This window comes from Athene noctua, chromosome 1, assembly GCF_965140245.1.
Source record: "Athene noctua chromosome 1, bAthNoc1.hap1.1, whole genome shotgun sequence".
NCBI lineage: Eukaryota > Metazoa > Chordata > Aves > Strigiformes > Strigidae > Athene > Athene noctua.
This window is the reverse complement of record NC_134037.1, coordinates 57,086,173-57,113,075: the sequence shown is the minus strand read 5'-3', so window position 1 is coordinate 57,113,075 and position 26,903 is coordinate 57,086,173. Positions and strand designations below refer to the sequence as shown.

Below are 26,903 nucleotides of genomic sequence, written 5' to 3'. Positions count from 1 at the left end.
TGGAACAAAATCATCCTTTTACTGATTAATTCACAGGCTCTGGGAAGAGTGTTTGCTTGTCTCTTCTGTCTTTTTTTTTTTTTTTTTTCCCCCTTCCTTATTTTCTGTTGGTGATCTGTGAAAAGGGAATGTTAAGAACAGCACAGCCGTGGACTCTTCTGAATTTAGCTCTGTTATCAGATAGCTTTCTTGAGAGACTAATAGATAAAAGCAAAACATGACTTTTCTCACCAAATAACAACTGCTTTGACATGCACAGTTTGAGAGATAAGCTGCTGTGGATGTCACCATCTACAGACTGCGATCTTTATACTACAGCTCTGATGCTCATGGGGTAGTCAACTCTAAAATGTAGGCATCAGCCCACCTGTGACCATGCGGAAAAGGAAGCTCTTTAGGACTCTTCAGCTGAGTAGAGATTCCCTCACATGAGAGCTGGTAATATAGAAGAGCTCCAGATGAATCTGCATCTGGCTTTTATCAGCAAGCAACAGTGAGAGACTGTATTTCAACCAGTAGTCAGTAATTAAAGATCCCTTATTCAACTTACTCAACCTCAGGCAAAAATAACGATCTGACCCCACTTGTCTTGTTAGCAGATATTCAGCTGCTGGACTACAGCCTCCAGAAATTATGCTCTATGAAAATAGAGGTGATAAGCAGAGGAGACTCAATATTACATAAATTTCACATGGAGATCTTTTCTATCTGACAGGCCTGAATCACACTCTCTAAGGACAAACAACTCCACATCTTCCCAAAATAAGCCACAACACTGCTTCTTTCAAATAGAGGAATGACTCAGAGGGTGCTACTGTCACCACGTCTGGCTGTGAGTCCTTCAGAAGTCGCAGTGACACCCTCTCTCACTTTGAACACTGGATGACAAAAGCCAGAGTGATCTTCACACTTCAGCCAGCAGGACAGCAGGTGGTTTGCATTTGTTTTTAATCCAAGTGGTACAGCAACAGGGTTTATATAAGCTCACGCGGCTGATAATTACAAAGTCCTCTACAGTAAAGCAAAAAGGCCCCAGTAGCCACTCCTCCCTAGCAAAAACCCATGATAGGCACTCTGAGCAGAATAGCTCCTGTGCTAGAAAAGTCATGTACCCTGAGACCTGGCCAGTGCCAAGGCTTGTTCTGTCTACAGGCAAATCACTGAGAGAAGAAAAGGACACAATGACATGTTTCTGAGAGGGCAGGTTAGAGACTAAGAGCACTAAAGCAACATTTGCCTTGGCTGAAAGAGGACGTGTGCCATAAAGACGAGTCTCTGAGTCTTCTCTGTGACCCTCCTACTTGTGTCCTGCAAGGGGAAGTCTCTCAGGCCAATACTATATGACAACACTATGGTTACCATTAGGTTATCAGAAGTTTCTTGTTTTCCGTAGTGCTTTTTTCTTCAGGTCCAGCTACAAGGCAGGGTGAGTGCCAGCAAGAGACTGCAGCATCTAGAGGGACTCTTACCTCCTTGTTTGTCAGCCTTTTGAGGTTATATTTCTAAATGCAGACAGTTCACACTGACTCCCCAGGACAGGGGTGAACATTTCTCAGTGTTGAAATGTCTGCTTTACTTGCTGCTCTGGTTACAGCTTTTCATTTTTTACTCTAGCTGAACTTGAAATCATCTACTGTTCCCACTCACAGCAGGCAGTCTATGCAACATCTTTCACAGTCTAGGCACTTGTTCCACAAAAGCCAGAGATGCTGGCATCCAGAGGCAGCACACACAGGTCATAAAACACAAAGCCCTCTGCTCTGTAGCTGATCACAAACTGGCCAATCATGTCCCACACGTTATCTCTTTTGATAAGCTCCCAATCCTTTTTGTTTTGGTCTCTTTTATCAATTGACTTCACTTGTTATTTCAGTTACAGATACGGAACATTGTATTTTAGTTTCTTTGCAGAAAACCCTCTGCTTACTGATTATTATTTATCAAGGGTAAATTGTCGGCAGATCTCAGTATGTGATTATGAAAGATTAAAGAAACAGTATGGAAACAGCTTTAGGAATCCCAAATGCCAGTGCTGATGATGCATACAATCACAGCTTTATTATTGCAGAGAGCACAACACCAGTTTGAATTTTGAATGCTGCACAGCCTCAATAGATTTTACACATTACAGTAGCTTTCTGCTGATGCCTCACAGTGCTTCAGGAAATCAGGGCGATACTTTTCTCCCCTGCAATATTTGCAAAAAATAATGTACTTGGCACTACGTCTCTTCCCTACTCAAACATTCTCCAGCAATTACTAAATACTAAAATACTAAATATATTAGAAGTTTCTGAAAATAGCGACACCTCACTACAAATTATTACTTGATGATACCATTCCCTAAATTTAAAGGGATTCTTTGATTTCTAAATTCCTAGTAATCTTAAATAAAGCCAACACCTTTCTCACATCCTGGCCTGGTCCCTAAAAGGTGAATAGCATTGTCTCAAACAAAAAAACCCTATCCATTCATAGATTAAAAAGCAAAAAAGCAAACAACTCTGCCATCTCTAGGATGAGTGACAGTAATTTCTCCCCGACTGGTTTGCTCATTAACTTTTCTGACATCCCCACAATATGGGAAGCTGAATGCAGTCAGTGCTGCTTTTTGCTGAGTTATGCAGCAGGTGAGTCGCTCTGAGATGTGTTTTCTCACTGGTCACCTTTCAATGTTTTGACATTTTGTCAAGGTAAATTTTATGGAAATTCTCCAAAATAATACATACCAGGTGAAAGACTAAGTTTACAACTGTTGAAAGGGAGGTAGAGAAGTTGCACTTTCTCAGCAGTGAGAGAGCTCATAGCTCATAAGCTATGCTGATTCATATAGGGTTATCTGCAGTGTTTTGTTTGGTTTACTTTTGGTTTTTTAGCCTTCCTTCTCTCAAATCTTCCTGATGCAGCCTTTGAAAGACTACGATAGAATGATACACACTGGTATCAATTACAAAGTGTAAACAGACATAGTGAGCTCTTTCATCTCAAAGCTGTTTCCAAGAAACCGAGGTACATACTGGTTAAGACTGTAAATTGCACACTCTCATTTGAACATTGACTGTACATCTGAGAAAGCAAAGGAAGTACTTTATGTACTAATGATCAATTTTGTTTGCTTGCACTGAAAAATACTTTACCCCAAAAGACGTCTTGGCAGTATGAGTAGAATATTTTGGTTTTAGTCCCATTAGATCAGCCATTGTCTTTTTTCTAAAGAGAGATGGCCCAAACAGTCCAGAATGAGGGGACTCAGTGTGTATAGCTCCAAAAGCAGCTCTACACATTGAAAAGATGCCCACTAAGGTCTAAATATTTAATTTTGGCAATAGTCAACCTCAATCAACTGCATGAGTTTTCCAACTTGGTAAAACTCAGACAAGAGTAATTACTAATATAGGAAGGCAAATATTGTATTAGGATATAAAATATGGTGAACATCATGCACATTACACAGCGCGGTGCTGACTTCTAATGAGGTTTTGCAATCGTGCCAGAAGAGGCTTCCCCAACAAGGGAGTTAAGATCTGAGCTGTTTGTCATTTACTAAAACGTATCACAACTGTTAAGAGACAGCTTCTTCAAAAATCTAATATTGTAATATATATTTCAACAGCTGTAATTGTGGGATAAACAACACAACATAATGTGATTAGCGGCTATAATTTTCATTTGATGTGGATGCAATAACCCTAACTCAAATCTAAATCAGAAAATGAGTAACTATGAAATTTCCAGCCAGTCAGCCCTGGAGATAAAGTTGAACAGAGAGTACCCATCTCCAATGTGGAAACCATCTGAGACTCTTGAGACTGGCTCAGTTGAGCCCTAAGAAATGTCACTTGCAATAAAGCAAATCTAAACACCTCATATCAATTTAAATGTAAATTATAAAGTGTCAGCAGAATAGCAAAGAATTTTCCAAAGCCTCTGATTTTTTTATACTGCATTAGTTAGCATAAGAAGAACTGATTCCTGAGTAACAAATGTGTTATTATTGCCAAACACCACGCTTGGAAATCAGAGACAAGAAGCACTTGGTAAGTTATTGACAGTGTGGTCTAAATAAAGAGAATTTTCTTGTCGCTTCTTTTCCTTCAATTATTATTTTTGATGGGTTTCTTTTATGTGGTTTTAAACACCCTAGGTAATGTGGTGTCCTCATCATGGTTTAGGGAAGCATTCTAATTTGATAGGTAGTAACTACAAATTTACCTGTAGGCTAATTTTTTTTTTAATTAGTCTATTGTCATTGATTTCAGAATATCTCCCCCTTTGAGAGTCAAGCCTTTCAGACACTCAGGAAACTCATAACTATGGACAGGTAGTGTTATTTTACCTATAAAGCCTTTTTTCTTTTTCCCCAAACCAACCTTTCTACATTTCAGACATTTCTGGCAGTCCCTCAGGACTTCCTACACCTCCTGCAATTACTCAAATTTGCCAGGGCCAGTTCTTTGGAAGTCAGAGATCAGAGCCTAGTCCTGGTGCAGCTGTGCATAAGCTAGCCCTGGCTGAGCTCTGCTTAATCACACAAAGCAGCACACATCTGAGGAAGATAAAAATCTTTCAGAGATTTTTTTTTTTTTATCAAGGTGAATTCTCACAGAGAAAAACCTTTTTTCCCCTCCCTAGTTTTTCTTCCAACCTGAAAATGAACAGCAAATTTCTACTCTCTGATGGATGTAGTTGCTACTGTGGAGTGAAATTAAATAAACTTCAGAACTTAAAGGTGTGTATTGGTAAAGAAGCTAAAAGAAACATGAGGAATGTACAAAAGGTTTCCAGTGGCTCATTATGCTTCATTGTACATGTAATATAAGATTGCAGGTAGCAGTTCAACCCTCAATTTAAGAGGTCCTGTGAGAGCATCAGCAAAAGACTTGATCAATTGTCCTGAATATGCACTGTAGAAAAGTGACACTAATGGCTATGAAAAATTGTGATCTAAGGAGACTGTCGAAAACTCTAACTCAGGACCTGAACCTTACATAACCCTGCAATGTACTCTATACACATAGGATAAATTAGTCTTTATTTAATAAAGTCAACAGACAGTTCCAGTAACACCTTGTTCCTATGCATCAGTCATTGAGCTTTTTAGCAAACCACAAGCATCATTAATTAAAAGTACACCTCCATTTAGAAAGAACTACTTCGAACAGTTCAGGTAATGTGATGTCCTAGCTACTTTCACATTTCTCAGCGCACACACCAGAGCCCTCTTGACAAGAGCAGTATGCATGTAGCTACAACTACTGCCTGGTATGATGTGTTCAGCTTGCTCTCTTGCTTACAAGGACTCATTGTGCTATGTTTTGGGGACCCTCTTCTTCCTGACTGGGGATCTGTTGGAATACAGTACGTGGAAACCACAGCCAGAGAGGACTGGTGCATCCCAGACTTACATCAGTGTGGAGCTGGTGTGTGGGTAAGGCATCTCTGCAACCAAAGCACTTCTGACTCCCAGGTCAGATGTAGCTCCCTTCCATTCTCCACATCTTCTTCCCTTCCATCTCTTTTTAACAGTATGCATTTTCATTCTCACTTCTCTCCTCCTGTTGTTGTCTCTGCCCCTTCATATACAGTTATGTGGTGTTTAAAGCGTATGTGTTGAGCACGTGTCCATGCAGTGGGCTACTGCACATCCTTGCATGACTGAAGAGAAAGAGGGGAGAGATATATATAGACATACCCTCCTGTGTAAAGAATATACCCCTTGCTTTATCCCGTGAGAACCAAGATAAAAGTCAGATGCTAGGTGTTGTGTTGCATATAAATGCGAGACATCATATTTTCAAGAGCTGCTGTGTGTCTGAGCTTTTCTTACATATTTAACATTTAAAATAAGTTAGAAGAACCATTTTTGTTGGCTCAGTTATATCTAAATATCAATTGTCAGAAAGGCTCTAGCTACTTATTTCAGTAAGAAAAGATTCTGCACCTAAGTATTTCAGTTTTCTATTGCATTTATATTAAAATCAGTCATATCTGTAGGGCATTAAGGCACTCATTCATGACCTTCTTAAGGAATAAATCCTCTGTTTGAACAACTGTAAATGTGAAGTTAAATCCTGAAATTCAATTGCAGTCTGAGTTTTCACTGCAGGCCACAATGTTCTAATAACCTAAACGTTAGAAAAACTGAAAATCTACATAGCAATGTAATCTCCATGGAGAAAAGAAACTTCAGATTCAGCACAAGTTACAATTAAGCACATCTTGTTGGAATTTGTAATCCCCCATTGTAACTGTATGTTAACTATTTTGACAGAATGAATAGTGTTTTCAAGACATATAATTTTGACATCAAAACAGAAATATCCAACAACAACAAAACCAAAACAGATGAAGAGACACCATTTGATCCCATAGTGAAGAACGGTCCCATCACAGCTGCTGTGTGGTAGTCATTTAGAAGTAAACACAGACAAATTCAGATTTAACCCTCACTTGCCTGCCTTTAATCCACAGGTAATTTGAAAATATCTCAGGCTGAACATCTGATGGACAAAAGTTTACATAATGCTTTCATTAACCCACAGCAGTGTCCTTAAACTACATGTTTTCCCAGTGTGAGGTAAGAAGTTGAATAGATATTAAAGTAAGGGAACGGAAAGCTGTTGCCAATTCCTTTTTCTAGTAGGAACAGGAAAAGTGTTTTGGATGGAGTAACTGCAAGAAGTTTATAATTGCAAATTCTGTTGTATAAAATAGACAAATAATAACTGAACATATCATGGCAATATCGGTCCTTCCCCCCCCCCCCAAGCAGATAGAACACGCAGAAATAGTGAGTTCTGGGGAGAGAGGTAAACATGGAGAGATTACCTGGATTAAAGATTTTTGGTTTAAAGAACTAGAGTCTAAAATAAAGATGTTTTATTGTTGTTGGGATTAGAGTCCAATTCTTACATACAAGGGCTCCAAAAATGGTGAAGATAGTTGTAAGATTTTTTCATTTGTAAGGTAAAAAAACCAGTCTAGTAGATAGGAACAGAGAAGGGGGTGAAGCAAAGGTGGAAAAGATTTGTGATGAGAGACATTAACTGCTTATGCTTTTAATGTTTCACTGAATTTTGGGGTTTGTGTTAATAGCTGGAACTCCAGGTTTGCATTTTAGTACAAGATAAAGAAATCAGGCCTTAAAACTCACATAAACAAAATTCCTACATATCTTGGAAGGATTAGAACTAAAATACACAGGAATGAGGGCTTTAAATGGTCTTTTAATCACTGCTCTTGATATCTGCCGAACAATAAAAAAAGTACTGGGGTTGGGGGAAAGACTTAAGAAGGTTGATTTGGTTTGGAGAGAGCCAGTATACATCTTTTCTACCAAAAGTAGCGTTCAAATTATTTGATTATTTTGGAAAATAAGGGCAGAAACAGACCGATTTCATTGGAGGGAAAGGGGAAGTAATGCTACGCAGGACAGGACACTGGATAATGAACATCTTCCCTCTTCCTTCACACATGAATGTCTATGGTATACATATCTCTTTTTGATGGCAGTTACTTCACCTATTTGAAACAGCATCAGCTCTGAGAGAGCCAAAAAGGCTGCTCCCAGGGAATCCACCCTCTGCTCAGCATTAAGACTATGGTCATCTTGCCCAGGCAGTCTCATGGGAACTTGGTCAGTGTTGAGCAACTGCTTCCTACACACAACCGTGGCTGTCCTGCTGCCAAGGGATACTAATCACTTCATTTTCCAAATTAGCTATCTGCATAAAAATACAAGTATCTCTCTGTTAAATAGGTAGTTACATTGGAAAATTATGAAACAGAATCTAGAATTATTTATGATCAAGAATTAACTTCCAGCATTTGAAGTTTCTTGGCCATGGTGATTTGCTTCATGTTCATGCTGCCATCTTTAAATTTTTTCACAGGCCCTTGCAAAAGGGGAAGTTTAAGCCAGTCAGGTAAAAAAATCAAAACAGAAATGAAAGCCTGTACATCTGGTTTATGTCTTGAGATATTAAATATTCATATACCAGCAAAAGGCCAAATGGCCAAAATAAACCATCATAATTGCAAAATTTGGCTCTACTTCGCCATTCAGACTGTAGGTACAGAAATATTTGTAGCAGAAATACCAAGATGAATGTGTCTGCCTGTGTGTGAGGGCACCAGAGGAAAATGAAGTTTTAAAACAATAGCATATATCGCAGTAGATAACTGAGTACATGGGGGGGAGAGCAATGAGAGCAATCAGACTTGTAAACACGGAGGAATGTGTTGCCATCAGGATGCAGGTCTTCTCATCTAGGTGTAAATAAGATGATAGCAACAAGGCTACATCACACATGCCAGTCCCATTTCTGTCACCGAGCCAGAAGTCAAGTTACAGCCAGAAAGATAACCAAAACAAGGGAATAAAGGCAATGGACAGCAATGATGCCTAACTAACAGAAGACAAGATAAGTAAGGTTCAGAGGCAAAAGCTCATCTCAAGGTAACAGTTGAGTCTTCAGAGGCACATTAAGTCTGTACAGAAATTAGTTTTGTCTCCTGAGACATGTGTTGAGGACTTGGAAGCCAAAATTCTAGATCTTGCTACTGTTCACTACTGACTGTGGATGGCTTGTGAGTACCTGGGTGTGGATGAGTGTAATCCATGAGACAGTGAGCGTGACTGGTTTTTGTTTAAGGTATCTCCTTTCCTTTCTGTAAGGTCTTACACAGACTTCTCACATTAATTTACTGCAAGATTTCAGGTACTAGAGGACTGTTCTATTTAAAATGAAAGAAGTGACTAGCTTCCTTATACTAAGAAAATCTTTAAGAAGAACCCCAAAACAACATCCACTTGCCTGATGGCAGCTGAATACATGCCATTTCAGTAATAAACAGTGAGGAGCCTCTGCTGCTGGAGACACTTGTGCTAATTACTTCTCCCCCTCTTTATCTGAAAAAAAGAACTGGAATTGATCTTTTAAGTGCTGTGCCCAAAGAACAACCTTTAAGGAGAAACTACTTTAATTAAACCAAGATGAGCGGCAGCATTTCTTCAGGACAAAAGTGCACACCCATCAAAAGGAGCAGTGGCTTTGGGACTGCAGAGCTCACAGTGATTAAGAACAGACATGAGCAGCTATGGTGGGAAGAGACTGAGCAAGGCTTGAGCCACTCTGTCACCTACAAAATGTCAGAGACACCAGCAGAGAGTTTAGTCTGGACAAAGAAGGTTAATCTGAAATTCAAAGGAAGATTTGGGAGTCATTAGCATTCACCTGGCAGATGGGTATATGAGAAAGTTTACCCATGAAGAGAGGAAGCAACCAAGGAATTAAATTCTCCAAGACTTAGACGAGAGCTGAAGGGGGCACAGTTAAGAGCATTCACATGATACATTGTAAAGCTAAGAAAAGACAAACCAGAAGAATGACCATTTTCTAGATCTCAGAGGAGCATGCAACTGCCAGAGACTTGCTGGATGCTGTTAAGGTGATTGCCTGTTAAATGGGGAGAGAAAGTTCAGGCTCAGCGATGTGTTCACAAAGATCTTCCCAAGGGCTGGGCAGGAACAATCCTTAAGCTTCACCAACATTTGGCAGCTGGGCAGAAGGCAAGGGGATTAGCTACTGCCCAGCCAGCATTTGCACAATGCACCTCCAGGAAAGGTCAAAATTTGCAGCTGTCTATTATCAAACAGTTTTCTGTAGAGTTTGTTCCATTATGTACGGATGCCTGAAGGCATTGTCAGGGGATGGAGGTGGGAGGGTGGCATCCAAAACAAGAAAGCCCATTTAAAGAGAAACATCAGTTGACAGCTCAAGGAATACATTTCAAGAATAATCTGTCTGTGCATATTTGCAGCAGTGCTTTTTTTCTGCTTAAATGCAAAATCTATTACGTTGCTCCTGTTTTTAAATACAATACATAGAACACCACACATTCCTTGGAGAAATGAGGTATAAATGTGGAAACCTCAGTAAGAGCAATTCAGCACTTAGGGCATTAGTTTTAAATACAACAGCTGGTTTAAATTTTAAGAGCTATGCCATATATAATTGGGAAAAGGACAACTGTATTTCAAACACTCCCTTTCTTATTTTCAGTTGTGTCCTTTAAGTGCTTTCAAAAGTGTAGGACTTTTATATACCAAGTATGCTCCAGAGATGTAAATATACAGAAAAAAAATGGATATTAAAACATGGCAGGTTAAATTATTAAATCATCACAGTGGCAAGACCCAAAGCCAAGACTTGGCTCTTCCATCACTCAGAATTAGCACTGATCACTTGCCTCAGTAAGAAGAAAGTATGAAGGCCAGTTAGACATGGTACAGATGTCACCCACAAGATACATGGAGCAACACTGTATATACAGCTCTGCTGTATACAAGCTCTTATATCTAACTCTGCAAGACTAATAGAAACATTCAGATTTAGTTATAAGTACCATGTTTCTCCATGTGACAAGTCAAAGTCTTTATGAGAAACAAAGAAGACGACAGTCTTTCTTTTGAAGTGCTACTGGATAGCACAGATATCTACAGTATGCAAATAAGCATCACCTGCTACATCCTCAGTAGGCTGGAAAATATTTTTGCTTGTATCTAGGTAATATAAATACAAAAAGTTGTATGTTAAGTTGCTGAAGTGAAAATCACCTTTGCATATACAAAGGCCAGGTAACCAATTGTGTTCAGGACACCAATAAGTGAAAGGTCCCTGCAGAAAGGTTTGTTCTGTGGGGCTGTGGTTCAATATCTTTGCCTCTGAAGTATAGCAGCTCCTATGGAAGATGTGTTTTCATCCCCTGCAGGTGCTATTGCAATCTGGTGACAGTTCTGTGTAGGCATCATCCATTTGAGGATTACTCCTGCACTCTTCAATGGATGGTGTGACCATCTCATTCATTTTCTGCACACCACACCTTTCACTTCATGGAAATCAGAATGACCAAGCATTTTAGCTGTGACAAGTACAAATTGAAACAGTTCTTGGTTAGTGGTTACAAGCTTCTGTTCAGTGTGTTCTCATATGTGTGGCTTCACTCTTTTTATTTTCTTTATCAAATCTGTGTATCAAAATGGACCCCTTAGGCTCTGCTATTAAAGACTCCAACACATCACTAGGCCTAGGGAGAGGAAGCGCCCAGAACAGTTGTGGCTTTACTGCTTTATGAATCCACAGTTACAGAAGCAAAACTATCACGAGAGGCCCACAGAGCCCCAACAGTTTTTCTCCCTTTATTTCTCTCCCCTCCTCTACTTCTTGCAGAAAGAGCAATGAAAGAAGTGATGCCCTTATTTCTTAGCTCTGTTGCAAGCCAAGTATGAGGCAAGCAGGAAAGGAAACACTGAACATAAGATCTGAGAGTTGCTTTTGTCCAGAAGTGTTGATATAACAAGATCGACTTATTTTATAAATCTTAAAATTCTTCCAAACAAAACATTTTGAAATAACCAACAGAAAGTGCCCCGCACTTCTCATTAGATTAAAGTGTCAGTAGCAAACTCCAGGTGCTCCTCTTACAATGCCTCAAATACACTTAACAATTGCTATTCAGCTTGTGCAAAGAACAGTCAGAAGACAGCCAGTTTCAACACTGTGAAATAAAGAAAAACAAACTAGGGTGGGTTATTTTCCCTCTTCTCAAACATACCGACCATTTCTCATATTCAGAGAGATGACATCTCCTCAGAATACAAACATCCAACACAGCAGCAATGTTCCCTTGTACATTGATATATGTTTTTAAAAGTCATTTCGGGGTGGAGTAGGAAAAAAACCCCAAAAGCAAGGCAACAAGAATACCTTGTCCAACAACAAAAATAAAGTTTCTTTCCACCCTATTGTTCTTGTCTGAGAAATTTTTCTTCTGTCTTGAATATCTGGGAAGGGTTGTTCATTGCCTTTGGCAGTGTTTTGTTTTAGATACGCACACATCCAACACAAGCACCGCAAGCTACAGCTTCTAAGGAGCAGCCACCTACAAAAGCAGCTCCTTTCTATTTTCACCATGATCTCAGAGGAAGGTATGGAAATGGGAGCCCCCAGACAAAGCACTGCTGCATGGGAAGGCAGACAACACGAGAGTGCCATCAAAAGTCAGTGGGAAAAGCTAAGAGTAGAAGTCCCTGCTTTCTAGTGCTAGTAGCAATCGATACAACACTGCAGTGTGGAAGAGACCTATCACTTTATAAATCAAGAGAAGTCACAGATGGCTGCCTGCAGCAAAGGGCAGATGCTCCTCTGGCAGGGGTGAGGGCCAAGCACATTTGCCTCACACCCGCTGCTGATAGAGGGGAGACCTAGAGCCTTGGATTTGTCAGTGTTTGGGTAGCAGGCGGGGTGATGAACCCCTCTCCTACCCCTCTCCAACCTCTTAAATATCCCCACAGGCCATGGCCCCTTTGCCTCCAGCCTTTCTTTCACAATTCATGTTCCTTCTCCAAACCTTTTTCATCCCAAGAGACACCCCCCGTCTCTCTCTCTGCCCATAACAACCACTTTCCTCTCTTCCTCACTGCCGTGTCTTTACCTTTACCGTGAGCCTTCTCCCTTGCTATCACAGGGGGCTGCAGACATGTTCTTGCCTGGAATGCTTGCTGTGTGAGCGAGGTGCAGGACTGAATTTCATGTGACTGAAAGTGAATTGGACTGCCAAAGCCTTTTTTTCTGGCCTTTTTGTATCCACATTTTGCTCTAAGTCTCAAACAGTCATGTGGAAAAGGTCTCTTGGTGCCATGTGTGGGCAAAACCCATGTCAAACTCATGAGGAAGATGCACAAGTTAAAATGGGAGTGTTATGGTATTTTTTTAAAGAACACGAAACCTCTCCCTGATATTTCATGATGCACATTCAGAGCAAAGTCCATCAGTGTTCCCTTGTCATAATAAAATACCTGTGCTGTAGCTGGCAGTGATGTTTCCTCTTCCACAGTAGTGGAGACAAGACATTGCTAGTGTAGCTGCTACAATCACTTTCTTTAGCTCAGTAGCTTACAACAACAATTCCAGTTAAAGCAAATCCGTGGAAGGTGCCAGACTGCTGACAACAGCCCTATATCTAGCCACAAAATTTGACCTCGAGTAACTGTAGCAGCACAAGCTTTCTCATGCTGTCTTGAGCATATATCCTTCCCTCCCACACCCAGAGGAAATAAAAGTAGCTCAGCTAGGTCTGTCTCTCCATCCTCTCTCATGAATTGAGGTCTGTGATAGAAGTGAAGATTTAGGTTTGGGGGCTGAGTATTCACAGTCATGCTCCCAGCCTGTGATGCCAAATGCCAGCTCAGCCACAGTTCATCTTTGACCCAGACGTAGCTCAGGGGAGTCATTTGTACATGGATAAAGGGAGGCTGTGAGCTGTCACAGTTATACATTCAATAAAACCTGCCCTTTTTTCTTTGTTTTTCTCTCGTTTCTTGCCGACGGATAGAGCCCGGGTATCAAGGATAATACCAATATGGTTTGCAAGCTTGATCCAATTTTATTAAGTACAAGGGCATCTTATATACTGTTAGAGAGTGATTATGCGAAGGTAAACAAACTGTGATTGGTTCTATGCTCCTGTCCACGCAATATAGTCCGTATTTCATCGGTACAACGTAAGAAGCACACGCGAGAGGCACAAGCCATGGACCTCCTACTTGAGGTTTCAACATCACACCTTATCTCTAGTTAAAAGAATTTGCCGAACAACAGCTCTCTATGCAGTGGCAAGCCAGAGAGGAATGCTGAACAATAGTTCTTTATACAGAGGCAAACAGCAGGGAATTGTTTATTTCAGTGTCTTCCAAAAATTTCTCCACATCTCCTCCTTTTTCTTTTTGGACAGTCATGACTTGGTTTGTCACTTTGGTAATGAACCGCTTGATACACAAAATGCTAATACCTATTATAAACATTACAATTATAACATTGAAGCAAAATCGAATCAGTTCTTGAAACAAGCTACTTAACCAAGAAGGAAGATTCTATTTCACAAAAAGATTCTGAAGCCAATTATCAAATCCAGATTGATGTTGCTGAATATGTTGTATATTCTGTTTCATTAGGCTAAGTGTCTTGTGAATAGATTCGGAATTGTCAGACAGATTCATACAACACATTCCATTGAAGTCTTCACAACCATGTCCTTGTGCTAATAGTAAGAAATCAATTGCTGCTCTATTTTGTAGCACAGCATGTCTAACACTATCCACATCAGTTAGTAAGGCTGAAATAATATCTGAAGTTAGATTGTTTCACACTCCAACAAACTGATTTTTCTAAATTAACTAAAGCATTCGCAGAAGCAATACCAGGTGCTAACAAGGAAGCAAAATACAGCTGTGTCCTGCTCATTAATTCCACATTGTCCTTGCAGTCTTCAGTTAGGATTTCTAAAGATCGTGCTTTCCTCCTACCTTGTGTAAGATCATGCTGACTGGGTGCAAACAATGTAAGTTTCCCTATATAAAAAGGTCCTCCAAAAGCATATCCTGGGATGCATCCCCAAGCTTGATCTCTACAAATTAAAAAATACCCTTCGGGTAACATTTTAGTACTACCATTATTCCATATTCCTTTTTCTGGTAATTGAGTACCTAAAAAGTAGTCACTTCCATCGCAATAGGTTATAAGTAGTTCATGACCGGGCCAGAGAGAAGAAACATCAGTAGCATGACGATATGCTAAACTTGATTGAAGTCTAGTCAGACTGATGTTTAAGGAGTGTAAATGTGTATCAAATGTTGCAAAAGAGAAAACAGCCCCATGGCATTCCCCTTGTACTTTTACTTTCATGAGCCATAAGGGATCCTTTTAATTCTAATTCCTGCACTGGATTCAGGGCACTGGTGTTGAGATTGTTAATTAGCTGTCCTTGAAAAAGAGGCCAAGAAATGCTATTGAAGGTCTTTGTGTGATTGTACTCAGCCATACAGTAACTGTTCACATTTTTAAAAACAATTTTTATCTGACTAATGTTGGTGACCATCAAAATCATCAGGGTCAAAATAAAACATGTTCTAAAAGGGTCAGCGGTAGAAGCAAGACTCAAACAAAACGAATCTTGGCCAGTGTGGTTCGCCCAGGTAACCCACATATTTGTTCTGGCATCAATTTTTGTTAAGTCTGCTATTACTAGTGTTAACACATTTACTGAAATCCACATTAATAACAGTCACATCGTGGTAGCCTAATGGCGTTTTCTTCTTTTAGTTTTATGTTTCCATGCAAACCTTTCTGCACAATTTGTTTTCGTTTTTTCCCATAATGGGGCAGGGACTGTCCAAATGTAAGGCACTAATAAATCTCTAGCACATTCAGGGCTCAACATTAAAGGCCTGCTGCTGGAGCTGGTCTATCAAGTCCAAATAAGCTGTGGCTAGCCTTTCCACTCTATTTTCATGAGCGATGGATAATATATGCAAAAGATCTTGTGCAGATTTGCAGCGCTGGCATCCTTGATAATAAAACTCGGATCTCACCCAAAATTTGTCCTCACAGGAGTTACAATATACCAAAATCCACAGTTTGCACGTTTGGCAAATGCAACAAGTTATTGAGTTCATTTACATATCACTGCACAAGTCCATTTGTTGGGATCCACAAAAGACCACTGCAAGTCTGATTGTGCACTGTCCCATCATGCTGTGCCTCCCGTTTCCCGACTGGAAACAAGCTGCAGTGGCATGGGTGGATTTATTACAATTGTGACACCACACTATTTTTTGGCAATTCTTTCTCAAGTGTCCACTCTCTCCACAACGATAACATGGACCCATATTCTGAATGGATTTTTTCTTTACTGGCATTTTGTTACTTATCTGAGTAACAGCAGCAACTACTGGTTTTTCTTTTTCTGCTTGTAAAATACCTTTTGCAGCAGAGGTAATCATGGCTGCTTGGGCATTCTGTTCTGCCCTGGAAGCACATAGTAGCATTTCATCAACAGGAGCTCCATTTGGTAAACCTGCTAATATAGTCCTTGTCCTGGTATTGGCATTTTCAAAAGCTAACAACCGAAATATACAGTCTTTCATTTCATTAGGTAAGTCCGCTTGATCTTTTATAGCTTGAGATAGTCGATCAATAAAGGCACTGTATGATTCTGTAACTCCTTGTCAAACAGCGGCAAATGGAGCTGTTTTTTTCCCTTCAGGAATATGCAGAAGAGCCTGGTGGGCTAGCTGTTTTGATATTTGGTGAAAAATTGGAGGGAAAGTCACCTGCACAGCTGTGGTGGCATATGCACCCTGACCTGTTAGCATATCTACAGTCACAGCATAAAATGGATCTTTCTGATCATGTTGATGCTTATTTAGTTCAGTAATTACAAGTTGTTTCCATGTTCTTTCCCAAATTAAATATTGAGAAGGAGTCAATAAAAATGGAGCAATGTTCTGACAATCAGCAGGAGCCATCAAATCCCCTGTAAATATATATATATATAAATTATAATATATATATAAATAATATATTATATTTATAATATAATAAATATAAATAACATTTATAATGTTCTTTGCTGCTTCTGATTTTAATCCGTAAGTGGTTACTGTTTGTTTTGCTTGTAAAATTTTCCAATCATGTGGTTCCCACTTCCTGACTCCCCCTTCAATGACCACAGGGCAGGCTAAAGATCCAACTGTCTGCCAATCTCCTTCTAAAATAGCATCTCGGACTACTCCAGTCCATCGTCGCTGCACAGGATCAGTGTCGGAGGTTGTAGTGTGATAGGATGGAGGTCGTTGTATAGTCGGAACTGTAGTTGTTATTGGTGGTGGTGGTGGTGGTGGTGCAGAAGGAAGTGCAGGGCCTGCGTTGGAGTGCCACCAAGTGGTAGATTTTAAAGAGTCCTTTTTTTGTGTCAGTACAGGGATGTAGCTCCTCCAGTTTTTTCATTAGTTGATGTAACAGTTGGTCATTTTCTAAATCGCCTGCAGCAGGAGCTGTTGGAGGCGTGTTACTGCCAGAGTTGTTGGATGATGATGAAGAAGAGGAGGAGGAGTGTGAAACTGGAAGGGACGAATATAATCGTGGGCGGCAACTAGATTCGCCTTGCTCCGCCTCTTCTTTTGTAATTTCCTCCATCTGAGGGGCATTCTCTTTCACTTCTGCTTTATTCTCAGTTGAAACTGAAACTTTACTGCTTGTACCACCCCCTTCTGCACGAGCTGCAACTTGTGCTGCGGATGCAGCAACGGAACCCGACGTACCACGAACAGGCAGCTTAGTGACATCGAGGCCAAAAAATGTCACTACCCGACGATGTGGGCTGGTTGCCTTATTTAATACTTCTGCTTTATCTGGTCATAATGCCTCTATTGCTGCAGTGGCCACCTTCCGCTCAGCTTTCATCTCTTGTAAAGCATGAATCACTTCCTGCCACACCGATCCAAGTTCCTTTTCTTTCTTTCCTGTTTTTCCACCCTCTATAGTAAAGTTCCACAGTAAATCTCCTACAGCCCTCCATTCGGAGGGATTAAATAACACAGAGGCGCTGAGGCAAAAATGTTGCTCCTGCGCCCACTGCACCAAGTCCTTTAGCTTGGACTGACTCACATCGCTACCTCTCTTAGAGAGTATACTTGTGAGGAGCCGTATCGCTGCTTCCACTTCTTGTGCCATAGCAGCTTACCTTCGCAGAGGACAGCCTGCAGAACCGTTTCCTTACTCCAGAAGTGCATCTGTGCGCTGCCTTCTGTGTTTCCCTGCGCCACTTCTATCCCAAGTTCTCCGCTCACCGCCACGTCTCGGTCGATGTGTTAAGAATAGCGATGTCCCTGTTCGGGCACCATCTGCCAACGGATAGAGCCCAGGTATCAAGGATAATACCAATATGGTTTGCAAGCTTGATCCAATTTTATTAAGTACAGAGCATCTTATATACCGTTAGAGAGTGATTATGCGAAGGTAAACAAACTGTGATTGGTTCTATGCTCCTGTCCACACGATATAGTCCATATTTCATTGGTACAAAGTAAGAAGCACACGTGAGAGGCACGAGCCATGGACGTCCTACTTGAGGTTTCAACATCACACCTTATCTCTAGTTAAAAGAATTTGCTGAACAACAGCTCTCTATGCAGTGGCAAGCCAGAGAGGAATGCTGAACAGTAGTTCTTTATACAGAGGCAAACAGCAGAGAATTGTTCATTTCAGTATCAAGGACCATGTGACCGTTGTCTTCCAAAAGTTTCTTCACATTTTATAATTTTTAAATGGAATTAAGCCTTTCCTTGGTATGACCAGCTGCAGAGAAAAACACAAGCTTCAGGAGAGAAAACTTGAGAAGGCAGAGTCAGTCTCTATGTATGTGAATGGACTGTCAGTGCCATCTCTGTAAATAGTTTAAGTAATTACAATTTTCATGTTTGTCTTTTCCGTTAGGAAGGGATGATGTGGGTTACTGTCACTCTCAGTCCAATGTCACTTCAGCCTGAAATAATATGACTTTCGTTACTCACTTGTTAGAACCAATAACTTCAAGGATACCTGTAGCTCATTCTCCATCAGTCACCCCTCTTAATTTCAAAGTCAGAGACAGCTTTAGCAAGCAAGTTTTCACCTTCACTGTAAGTCAAATGGCAGGCAAAGGCACATTATTGTTTTGGATCTCTTATGACTAGCTGAATACCATATTGGTTACCATTGGCTGAATATCATATAGTAGAACTTGGTGGTGGTGGTGGCAGTATTTATTTATTTTTTTTAAATTAAAAAAAAAAAATTCTTAATAACTCCAGTTGTAGTGGAGCAGGGCTGGAGTCTGACATGCATACAGATACTGAACGAAGCTCTTGTTCAAATGTTCTGTGACCAGTTGCCCCCATGTTGAGGCCAGAAGCCCACTTGGCTGGACTACACAAGCAACAAAGCAGCAAGTTGAGAGGTGGGTGGGCAGGCAGAGGACCCACACTATGGGGGCAGACTGGGAAGGAAAGGCAGGACAGCTAAGAGTCTTGAAGATGTGAATGAATTCATTTAGATCAGGGATCCAGAAGGTAGTGTGACTAACTTAGAGCAAAAGGGCAGAAAAGATGACCTTAGCAGTTGTCTTGGCCATATGGAGACTGGTGGATGGTGACTCAAGAAAAAAGATTGTCAGACAAACGGGGTAACAGAGCACAGGTACCAGTGTGCTATCTTCTTTTTCTCTCTCAATACACACCTGTTTCACTTTAAAACCCTGTTTCCTTTTGTTGTATGTTGTATTAAAGATCAAGACTAAAATAAAGTCTAGAATTTTGAGATTTTCAAATACTTTGCTGGCCAGTGTGGCCCACTTGCACTGTAGCAGTACACCCTGCCACGGGAGGTGGTGGGCTCTGAGGATGCAGTGTCAAAGTAGGTCCTGGCAGCGCAAACATTCCTTGTCTACTTGGTTATTAAATGAATCATGCTGAATGAAGGCTGAAGCATGGAAGATCTGAACTGGAAATTTTAAATTAATAAAGTTGTCATCCTCTTTTCTAGGTATTCTCTTTTCTCTTTAAAGTGTAGGCTCACAGAGAAAGCAAGGGAACATAAAGACTTAGGAAATCCACTCCCATGGTTGCATACATGTGTGACCTATTTAGCATCTGCACATCTGTTTAAGGCCAAGAACTACATTAGATAATTCAAGCCAAAGCTCACAGGGAATCAAATAATGACACTGTTCAGATTATTGCCATCATTAATCCATTCCCATCCCCCTTCTCACCTAGGAAGTTCATTTAGGCAAGTAGTCATTTTAAGAATATGCAAATGCTGATTGCTTGTTTGCTAGGGATCTGCCAAAACACCAGGCTTCTGTAATGCTGGCTACTCTAAGCAGTGTGAAATTAAATATGCATGACCTCACATAATGTTGATCCATGGTCTTGCAGGCATTCTGCACCTGTAAATTTCAAGCCTACCAACTATCAGTCACTATTCTGTATGCAGAGTGTCTCTAGTGTTGGTAGTCTAATCGCTTAGCGATGCTCAGTGATCATGCAGACTCAGCACATGTTCATTATCCATCTCTGCTTTGATAAGGTCTCAAATAAAAAAAGGTCCTGTATTTATCCATGGTAAATCCAGTATTTTGCTCTTGACAAACATATACATGTTTCACATGGGAAGGAGGGGAAGATTTCATACTGATAATTTTGCTGTTATGTTAAAATTGGATTAGTCCACTGCTATCAAGATGTGCAAAATAAAATGCAATAGTTAGTATAATATTATAATATAATAATAGTTATAATAGTATACTGTATTTGGCAGTAAGGAATTAATAAAAAAGATGATCAGGGTAGCACTTGGCAATTGCCTGAGGGCATTGAATATAACAAGGATTCACAAAAAAGTCACCTATAGCTCAAGGTTATAAATCAAAATCTAAGTAGAATAAAATTTATAAATCCAACAAAATCAGCTTCACTTAGTCTCAGTTTACAAATATTTGTATAGTATATAGGACTGTCAATATCTACATTCCTAAAGAGCTTCTGCAACATCAGATTATCCATAAAGGGGTAAATTCTGACCTCATGGAACTCTGTGCATTGTTTTCAACTAAAAAAATGGAACTTATAGGATAAGAAAAAAAATGCCCCCAAATGATAGCAAATGTTTGCTTTTACAACAGAAAGAACTGCAGAGAGTGCTGACTTTTCATTTTGAGCCTCAAGATTTACTTTGAGCCAAGTTTTTTTCCTCTTCCTGGTTGCTGTAGGTAGCAGTGGTAGCAAGGGGCTCCTCCTTGCCAAGGGAAATGCTGGTAAGAGGCACAGCGGTTCCTCCCTGCACCCCACGGAGTAACCTCATAGGAGGGGCCACAGGGCACCCGTGGTGTTTTCCAAGGCTGTGGAGGCTGCTCCATGCCAGTCAGCAATGTGGCCTGAAGAAACACTGCGGGCCTTATACTGAAACTGCAGTGCAAGTTAAAACATCTGAGGGTTACAATTTACAATGTTTGAGGGTTACAGCTGGCTTTTTGTGGCCAGTTTGTGTTTTTTTCCTCCTGTTGGTAGCTCACAGCCAGTCTATGACTAATCACTGATGAATGATTCCAGACCTATGGAATTAATATCCTCCATATAGCAGGAATTTTAATTAATCAGTACCACAGTCCATGATTCTGCACTTCAAATTGGAGGAGGATGACATGGCCAATGCTCTTACTCCTATGTCATCATCACTGTGGTGGCATTGGCGTTTGGTACCCACTTTGTAAAAAGGAACACCTCTGCTTGTGCAGCCGTAGACTGGTTCCCATAGCAATTGCAAAGGTTTTTGTCTTAAACTGTGGAGTAGACTTAACAAAACAACTTTTAGAACTGTAAAAAGCATTGCTTCCTTCTTTCAATGACAGCATATTTCTGTTAATTGTTCAGCTTTGGATTTGTAATATTATTGAGAACTAGTTCTAAATAAACAAAGGGAGACTAGTAGGTTTAAGATGATTGAGTGTCCTTCAGCATTGAAACATGTCTGATTTAAGCACAGAAAGATCCATTAATGCCTATTTATGATCTATTTTTAGCGTAATTCCAAGCAATTACCATTCATATGACTCAAACACCCAGGCTGAATTCTAGCCAGGCAACAAAAGGAGATTTCTGCAATGCTAGAGAGACTCTTGAGCAGATTTGGAGGAAAGTACAAATCAACTGTTAGCATGATAAAGCCATGCACACTCAGTTTCTGAAGCTCTTGACAACTTAGGAAACATTCGCACTGGAAAATCAGACATAAACCATCACATTGGTGCAGCACTGCTGGCTTTGTCATGTCTGGGGCTCCATGCAGTTACAGTGCTTGGGGAGAGGCTGGAAATGAGATCACCAGTCTCCATTCCCTTTCCTACTCTCATCAGTGAAGTATGTAAGAAATACTTACGCAGTTTCCTGTGGAAACATCAGGCAAAGAGAGATGGACAAATGCACATACTGGCACTCTTAGAGGTGAATACATGTTCACAAAATCCCTTGCTCTCACACACTCAGAATCTTCCTTGCCTTTCTCTCTATGTGGACTTCAAACAAACCGAAGTCTCATTTCTTTCTTTCCCTAATTCTGCTCCTCCTGAAACTCCTTTTCTCCCTGATGTCTAATTTTTGTCGCCATCCTTTTTTTTTTTTTCCTGTTTCAGGACTCTGGCAGCACAGGGCATAACAGCTGGGAGGGAGGGCTGGGCAAGGCAGCTGCAGACACTCAGTAACCTCTGCCAGATAAGCCCTTCAAGATCATACAAGTGCGTTGCCCCAGATTAATTCTAGACTGATTAATCATTTCTGGAAGGTGCAAGGGAGTACTCTTGTGCCCAAATGAGGGCAACAAATATCAGGAGCTAGCCGTAGGGCAATGGCAGATTAAGACAGAGGGTGCACAAGGAGACCCCTTATCCTTCTGGAGTTGCACCTGGGGGCCAGGCAAGAAACCCAAGGGTGCCTATATGGCACCTGTGCTACTATACCTTGGAAGAAGAAGGTTAACCACCTCACAAGGGAAAGAAGTCCTTACTAGGCAAAATACTATGTCCTGCAGACAAGATTTATACTTTAGAAAAATCATGTTAGGCTAAGAAAGCAGAAAGAAAAGAGGCAAGGAAACTAATAACCTGCTTTCATAAAGCATTTAATTTTTTTATTTGAAAACATTGTACAGGCATTACATTGCCACAGCCAGTCCATATAGGTGCATGCAAATATCAAAATGGAGAAAGGTTTGTTCAGCTTTTTGATGCAGGATTTGGGGTTGGGATTTTGTTTGCTTAATTTTGGTTTTGGTTCATATTTCCATCTGCGGTGTCAAGATTAGTGTGCTTTATTATGGCATTTAACAATAAAATCCTACCCATGGGGTAAAATTTATATTTGTAGCTAGCTCAGGAATACTAAATGGTTTTTTTTAAAAAAAGGAAAGAAAACGATACTACACGCTTGTCAAAATGTTAATAGCACAAGTTAGCAATCTCTACACTATACATTGAAACTTCTTCTTATGACACAGTGGTGCAAAATTCTCAATTGCTTGGTCTATCGTTGTGTGTTTTGAAACTTTATAGCTGGAATGAAGACAAAGTCTGTCTCCCAGTGAAGGTTTTAATCCAGTAGCAGAAAATTACATCAGTCTTGCTAAGGGCTGCTCAGGGCCAGCAGTATACAGAGTTTCAGTTTGTTCAGGCAAGGAGCTATACAGAGCTAGAGACGTCCTACGCAACACAGAGAGTAGCTGCCGGTTAGATAGCTGAACCTTTGCTGGTGCATACTGAGGTCTCAAACTGCAGAAAACAAGCAGGTAGTAGTAATGTTTTCCTTTACTAGAACTCAGTTTTTCAGTCAAGACAGTTACTTGTAAAGCTATACTACTGTTTTTCTTTGAGGTCCATCCAGCACTAGCACAGGTGCTAGTCCAAGTATTCACCCTGTTGAACGGGAAACACAGATAGTGAAGCAGTCCCACGTTGCACATCAATCTCCTCCTGTGCAAGTACCACAGGGGATGGTGGCTGGGTGCAGGGTGCACACCAAAACATTCATAACTTATTTCCGCACAACAGAGCCTTTTAAAATAGCCTCTAAAAACTGCTTCAGATGGATGGCACCTCTCAGCCACCCGCTGATTGCAAAACCCTTATACGTGGAAACTCCCAGACCAGTGCCTTGGCCGGGAGATGCCTCCTGCCCAGCTGTCTCTGAGAAGACTCTTAACAAACATCTACAAGTTAGTGTCAGAAAAATGAGGAGGGGGAGGCAGAAGGACTACAAACATTTGGCTTAAAAATAAATACTAAAAATGAAATCAACCAAAACAATTATGCAAAAGAAAGGAATTGTAAACATGAAACAAACACACACGCACGCAATCCTCAAGGTTCTCAGACCAACACAGGGACTAACGTTCAGAGAAAGGTATTTAATTGGTATAAAAGGTAGCAAAAAAGACTGAGATGACATATGCCTGCCAGTGTGTCTCCGGGTACCTGAGGGAGCTGTGGTGGTTGTAACCAGAGCCCCTGCTCCTGGGGAATGTATGAAACCCACCTCAAGTTGAAACTCTCCCAGGGCTTGACCCAAGGATGCTTGCTGGCCCCTGTGCATGAGGACTTCACCCAACCATGCGTTCCTCATCTGGGCTTTCACTCCACAGACCTTACTCTGAAGTATTAGGTAATCCTTCTTGTGTGTTTTAAAATTTTTTTTCTTTGAATCCTGTAGGATTTAGTCTTTCCTTAATATCCTCAGAATACAGCCTCTGTTTCACTGTGGGAATTTATTTTTTTTTTAAATTCTCAACAGTTAAGAGAAAAAGCTTGGAAATATGAGTGCTAAAAAGATTAAATAAAAATAAGGCAGGGAAAAAAGATCACACATTTGTTATGAGTTTAAAAGCAAGTCATATTAACCAAAGCTTTTGGGCTGGTTTTGGACATGACTCAGTAATACTGCAGACCCTTCCCTCAGCTGCAGCATGTTCATGGCAGACAGCCTAAACACAGTGGGACAGAAATCACCTCTTCTCCTCCTCCACAGAAAGAATAAGATACAACATACTTCTCCTGTTCAATAGCATTTTGGCATTTGCCACTTGATGTGTATTATGCATACATACTTCTCCCAGTCTGCTTCAGGGAAGTCTCTTCTATATTAAAGCAGAACAGGACTACAAAAGATGAATGTTACCTCAGCAGAAATCCATGCTGCTTGGTTGAACTGTGTGGCCCTTCTAATCTCCAGAGTACAGATTGATTTTTTTTTTTTTCCTTTTTAAAATAGAAATAGGTAAGTTGTATTTTTCAAATATGAAGGCCTACATTTTCGCTTGAGACAGACTTCTTCAGCAGAATAACATTCAAATCAAATTCACCTTCCATGCCCACAAGCAAATCAACCCTGCATAAACTCAATTTTCAAATACAATGAATGTACACACACTTTTACAGCACTATTGAGTACTTCTTAAATTCCTTCCTTCTGCAGATCCTGAAGCATTTTAAAGTAACTTGGTCCCATAGCACCCCTGTGAGGGTGTAGGTAAAATATCATTATTCCCATACATGCATATTGAGAAATTTCAGCCACACAGAAGGTAAGTCATGCCCAAGGATCATGCAGATATGTGGCAGATCTGTGAATAAAGTGAAGCTTTCCTGGATCCCTCTCCTATCTGTTAGATGTCAGATCATGCCTCCTTCTTTAATTTTAAATGGAAAATAAATGATGGATATTGAAATAACTATTTCTTTTTATTGGGCTCTCAGAAGAGTAAACATACAAGCAGAGATGGATTTTTCATGGTGGTGACTCAGATTTCCCCCATTCTGATAAGGCTTCTGGAGCAGAAGTTCAGTTGTGGAGCACACCCTTACTATTTTCACATGCCCCCTGGAATGTAAGAAAACTGCTGAATTCTTCTGCTAGTTTTGTAGATAATGAAAAATAATTGGCTGCACCCTGCCAGTATGAACGCCTTTGTGCTACACAGCAACACCAGCAGATGGTCCAGTCTTTCTGCTCATGAATTTCCTACTTAATCTTCCTGATTTTTACAATTTGTGTGGTTTGGTGAAAAACTGACACATTTCTAAACAGCTATTGTTAGATTAATGAACCACAGGAGACTAAGCAAACTGGAACAGCAGAATGCACCCTCGATGCACTGAGTATCTAAAGTAAGTGCCCTGATCCACACGATATGTCATCTTACCATGGAGAGGTACAATACATAGGAAACTAGAAAATGCTTTTTTCTTTTTACAGATTAAAATTTAAAAAGTAAGAAATCTGTGTTAAATCACGACTACAGAGAAACTAACTCCCTGTCACCTGATGCAGAACCTCAGCCACTAGGAAATCTGCCATGGATCATAGAGAGGTCAATGCTTGAGTACTTCACTTCTGCAAATATAGAAAGGCTAAAATGCTCGCCTTATACCTATTCCTAGAATAGAGACGGATATTGTAAGTTGTCCCTTCTCTGGATTCATGGAACAGATTACCTAGAAAGGGCAACTAGACAGCACAGATGAATTCATTGTCTTTCCCTCACCAAATCCAAGGTGCTAGCAAAAATGTGTCAGGCTGTTGCTACCATGAGTAACCCATCTATTTTGTGCAAACAAACAAATCTTAGAGAGAAATTAACAGTGACTGCACAAGTGTATTTGCTGTAAAAAGGTGGCTTTTCCACAACTGGTGTGGTTTAGGCATAATATCGCTCAGTGGATGCAAAAACACCCTTCTATTAATCTCTTTTTGTCATTTCAGCTTATATATTGAGTATCTTTCACGGGTAGTTTGACATTAACTGATTCATATCCAGCAGTTTGTATTGCAAACATGCTGCTTATATCGTAAATGAGGGACTGTCATCTCCTTGCAATGAACACCCCGGAACAATTAATTTGTATTTTTATGAGCTTTCCTTATTTGCTACCTTGCAGCTCACCGGTGTAACTGCACCTGGTAAATACCTTTCTCTATGCACAATACAGAGATAATGGATATACGAGCTCCACTGAATCATCAGGTGATCAACAGCCCTGGGTTTAAGCAACTCTAACATGAGGCTCCTCTTCTGTCTCCTGCCCCAGGCTGGTGTATGTTACCGAAGGCTCCAGCTGGCCGGTGGCTGGCAGGTCGACAACAGGTCCTGAAGGGTTTCGAAACTGCTTGTACACCCGAGGATCCTGGGCTACGTAGGTGGACGTGGAGGAGTAGAGCACCAGCCCAACAAGGATAGTGAAGAATGATAACAAGTAAAGTCCTGAAAACTAAGCAGAAATAAGAGTCATTAGATACAGCACCAGTCACCCTGAGCTCATGAAGACCCCCATACACGGGTGGGCACAGATAATTCTTTTGGCACGCTCCGCACAGAACAAACCTTTCTGTGACTGGGATGTCTACTTTTTATGGAAATATCTCTTTGAGAGTGGATTTGCTCCCATCAATTCCCCTGTCTTCCATAACCAACAGCTAACTG

General features: G+C 40.5%; 1 protein-coding gene across 2 annotated transcripts in view; it reads right to left on the bottom strand.

Annotated features, from left to right (window-relative positions):
* Window positions 1-22,552: 22,552 nt before the first annotated feature.
* Window positions 22,553-26,903, bottom strand: part of SLC35F1 (solute carrier family 35 member F1) — a 248,891-nt gene continuing 244,540 nt past the window's right edge. For both annotated transcript variants that reach the window (XM_074896199.1, XM_074896200.1), the window contains one exon: window positions 22,553-26,691. In XM_074896199.1, coding sequence (XP_074752300.1) covers window positions 26,467-26,691 — 225 coding nt within the window. In that variant the 3' untranslated portion in view covers window positions 22,553-26,466. The remainder of the gene's footprint in view (window positions 26,692-26,903) is intronic.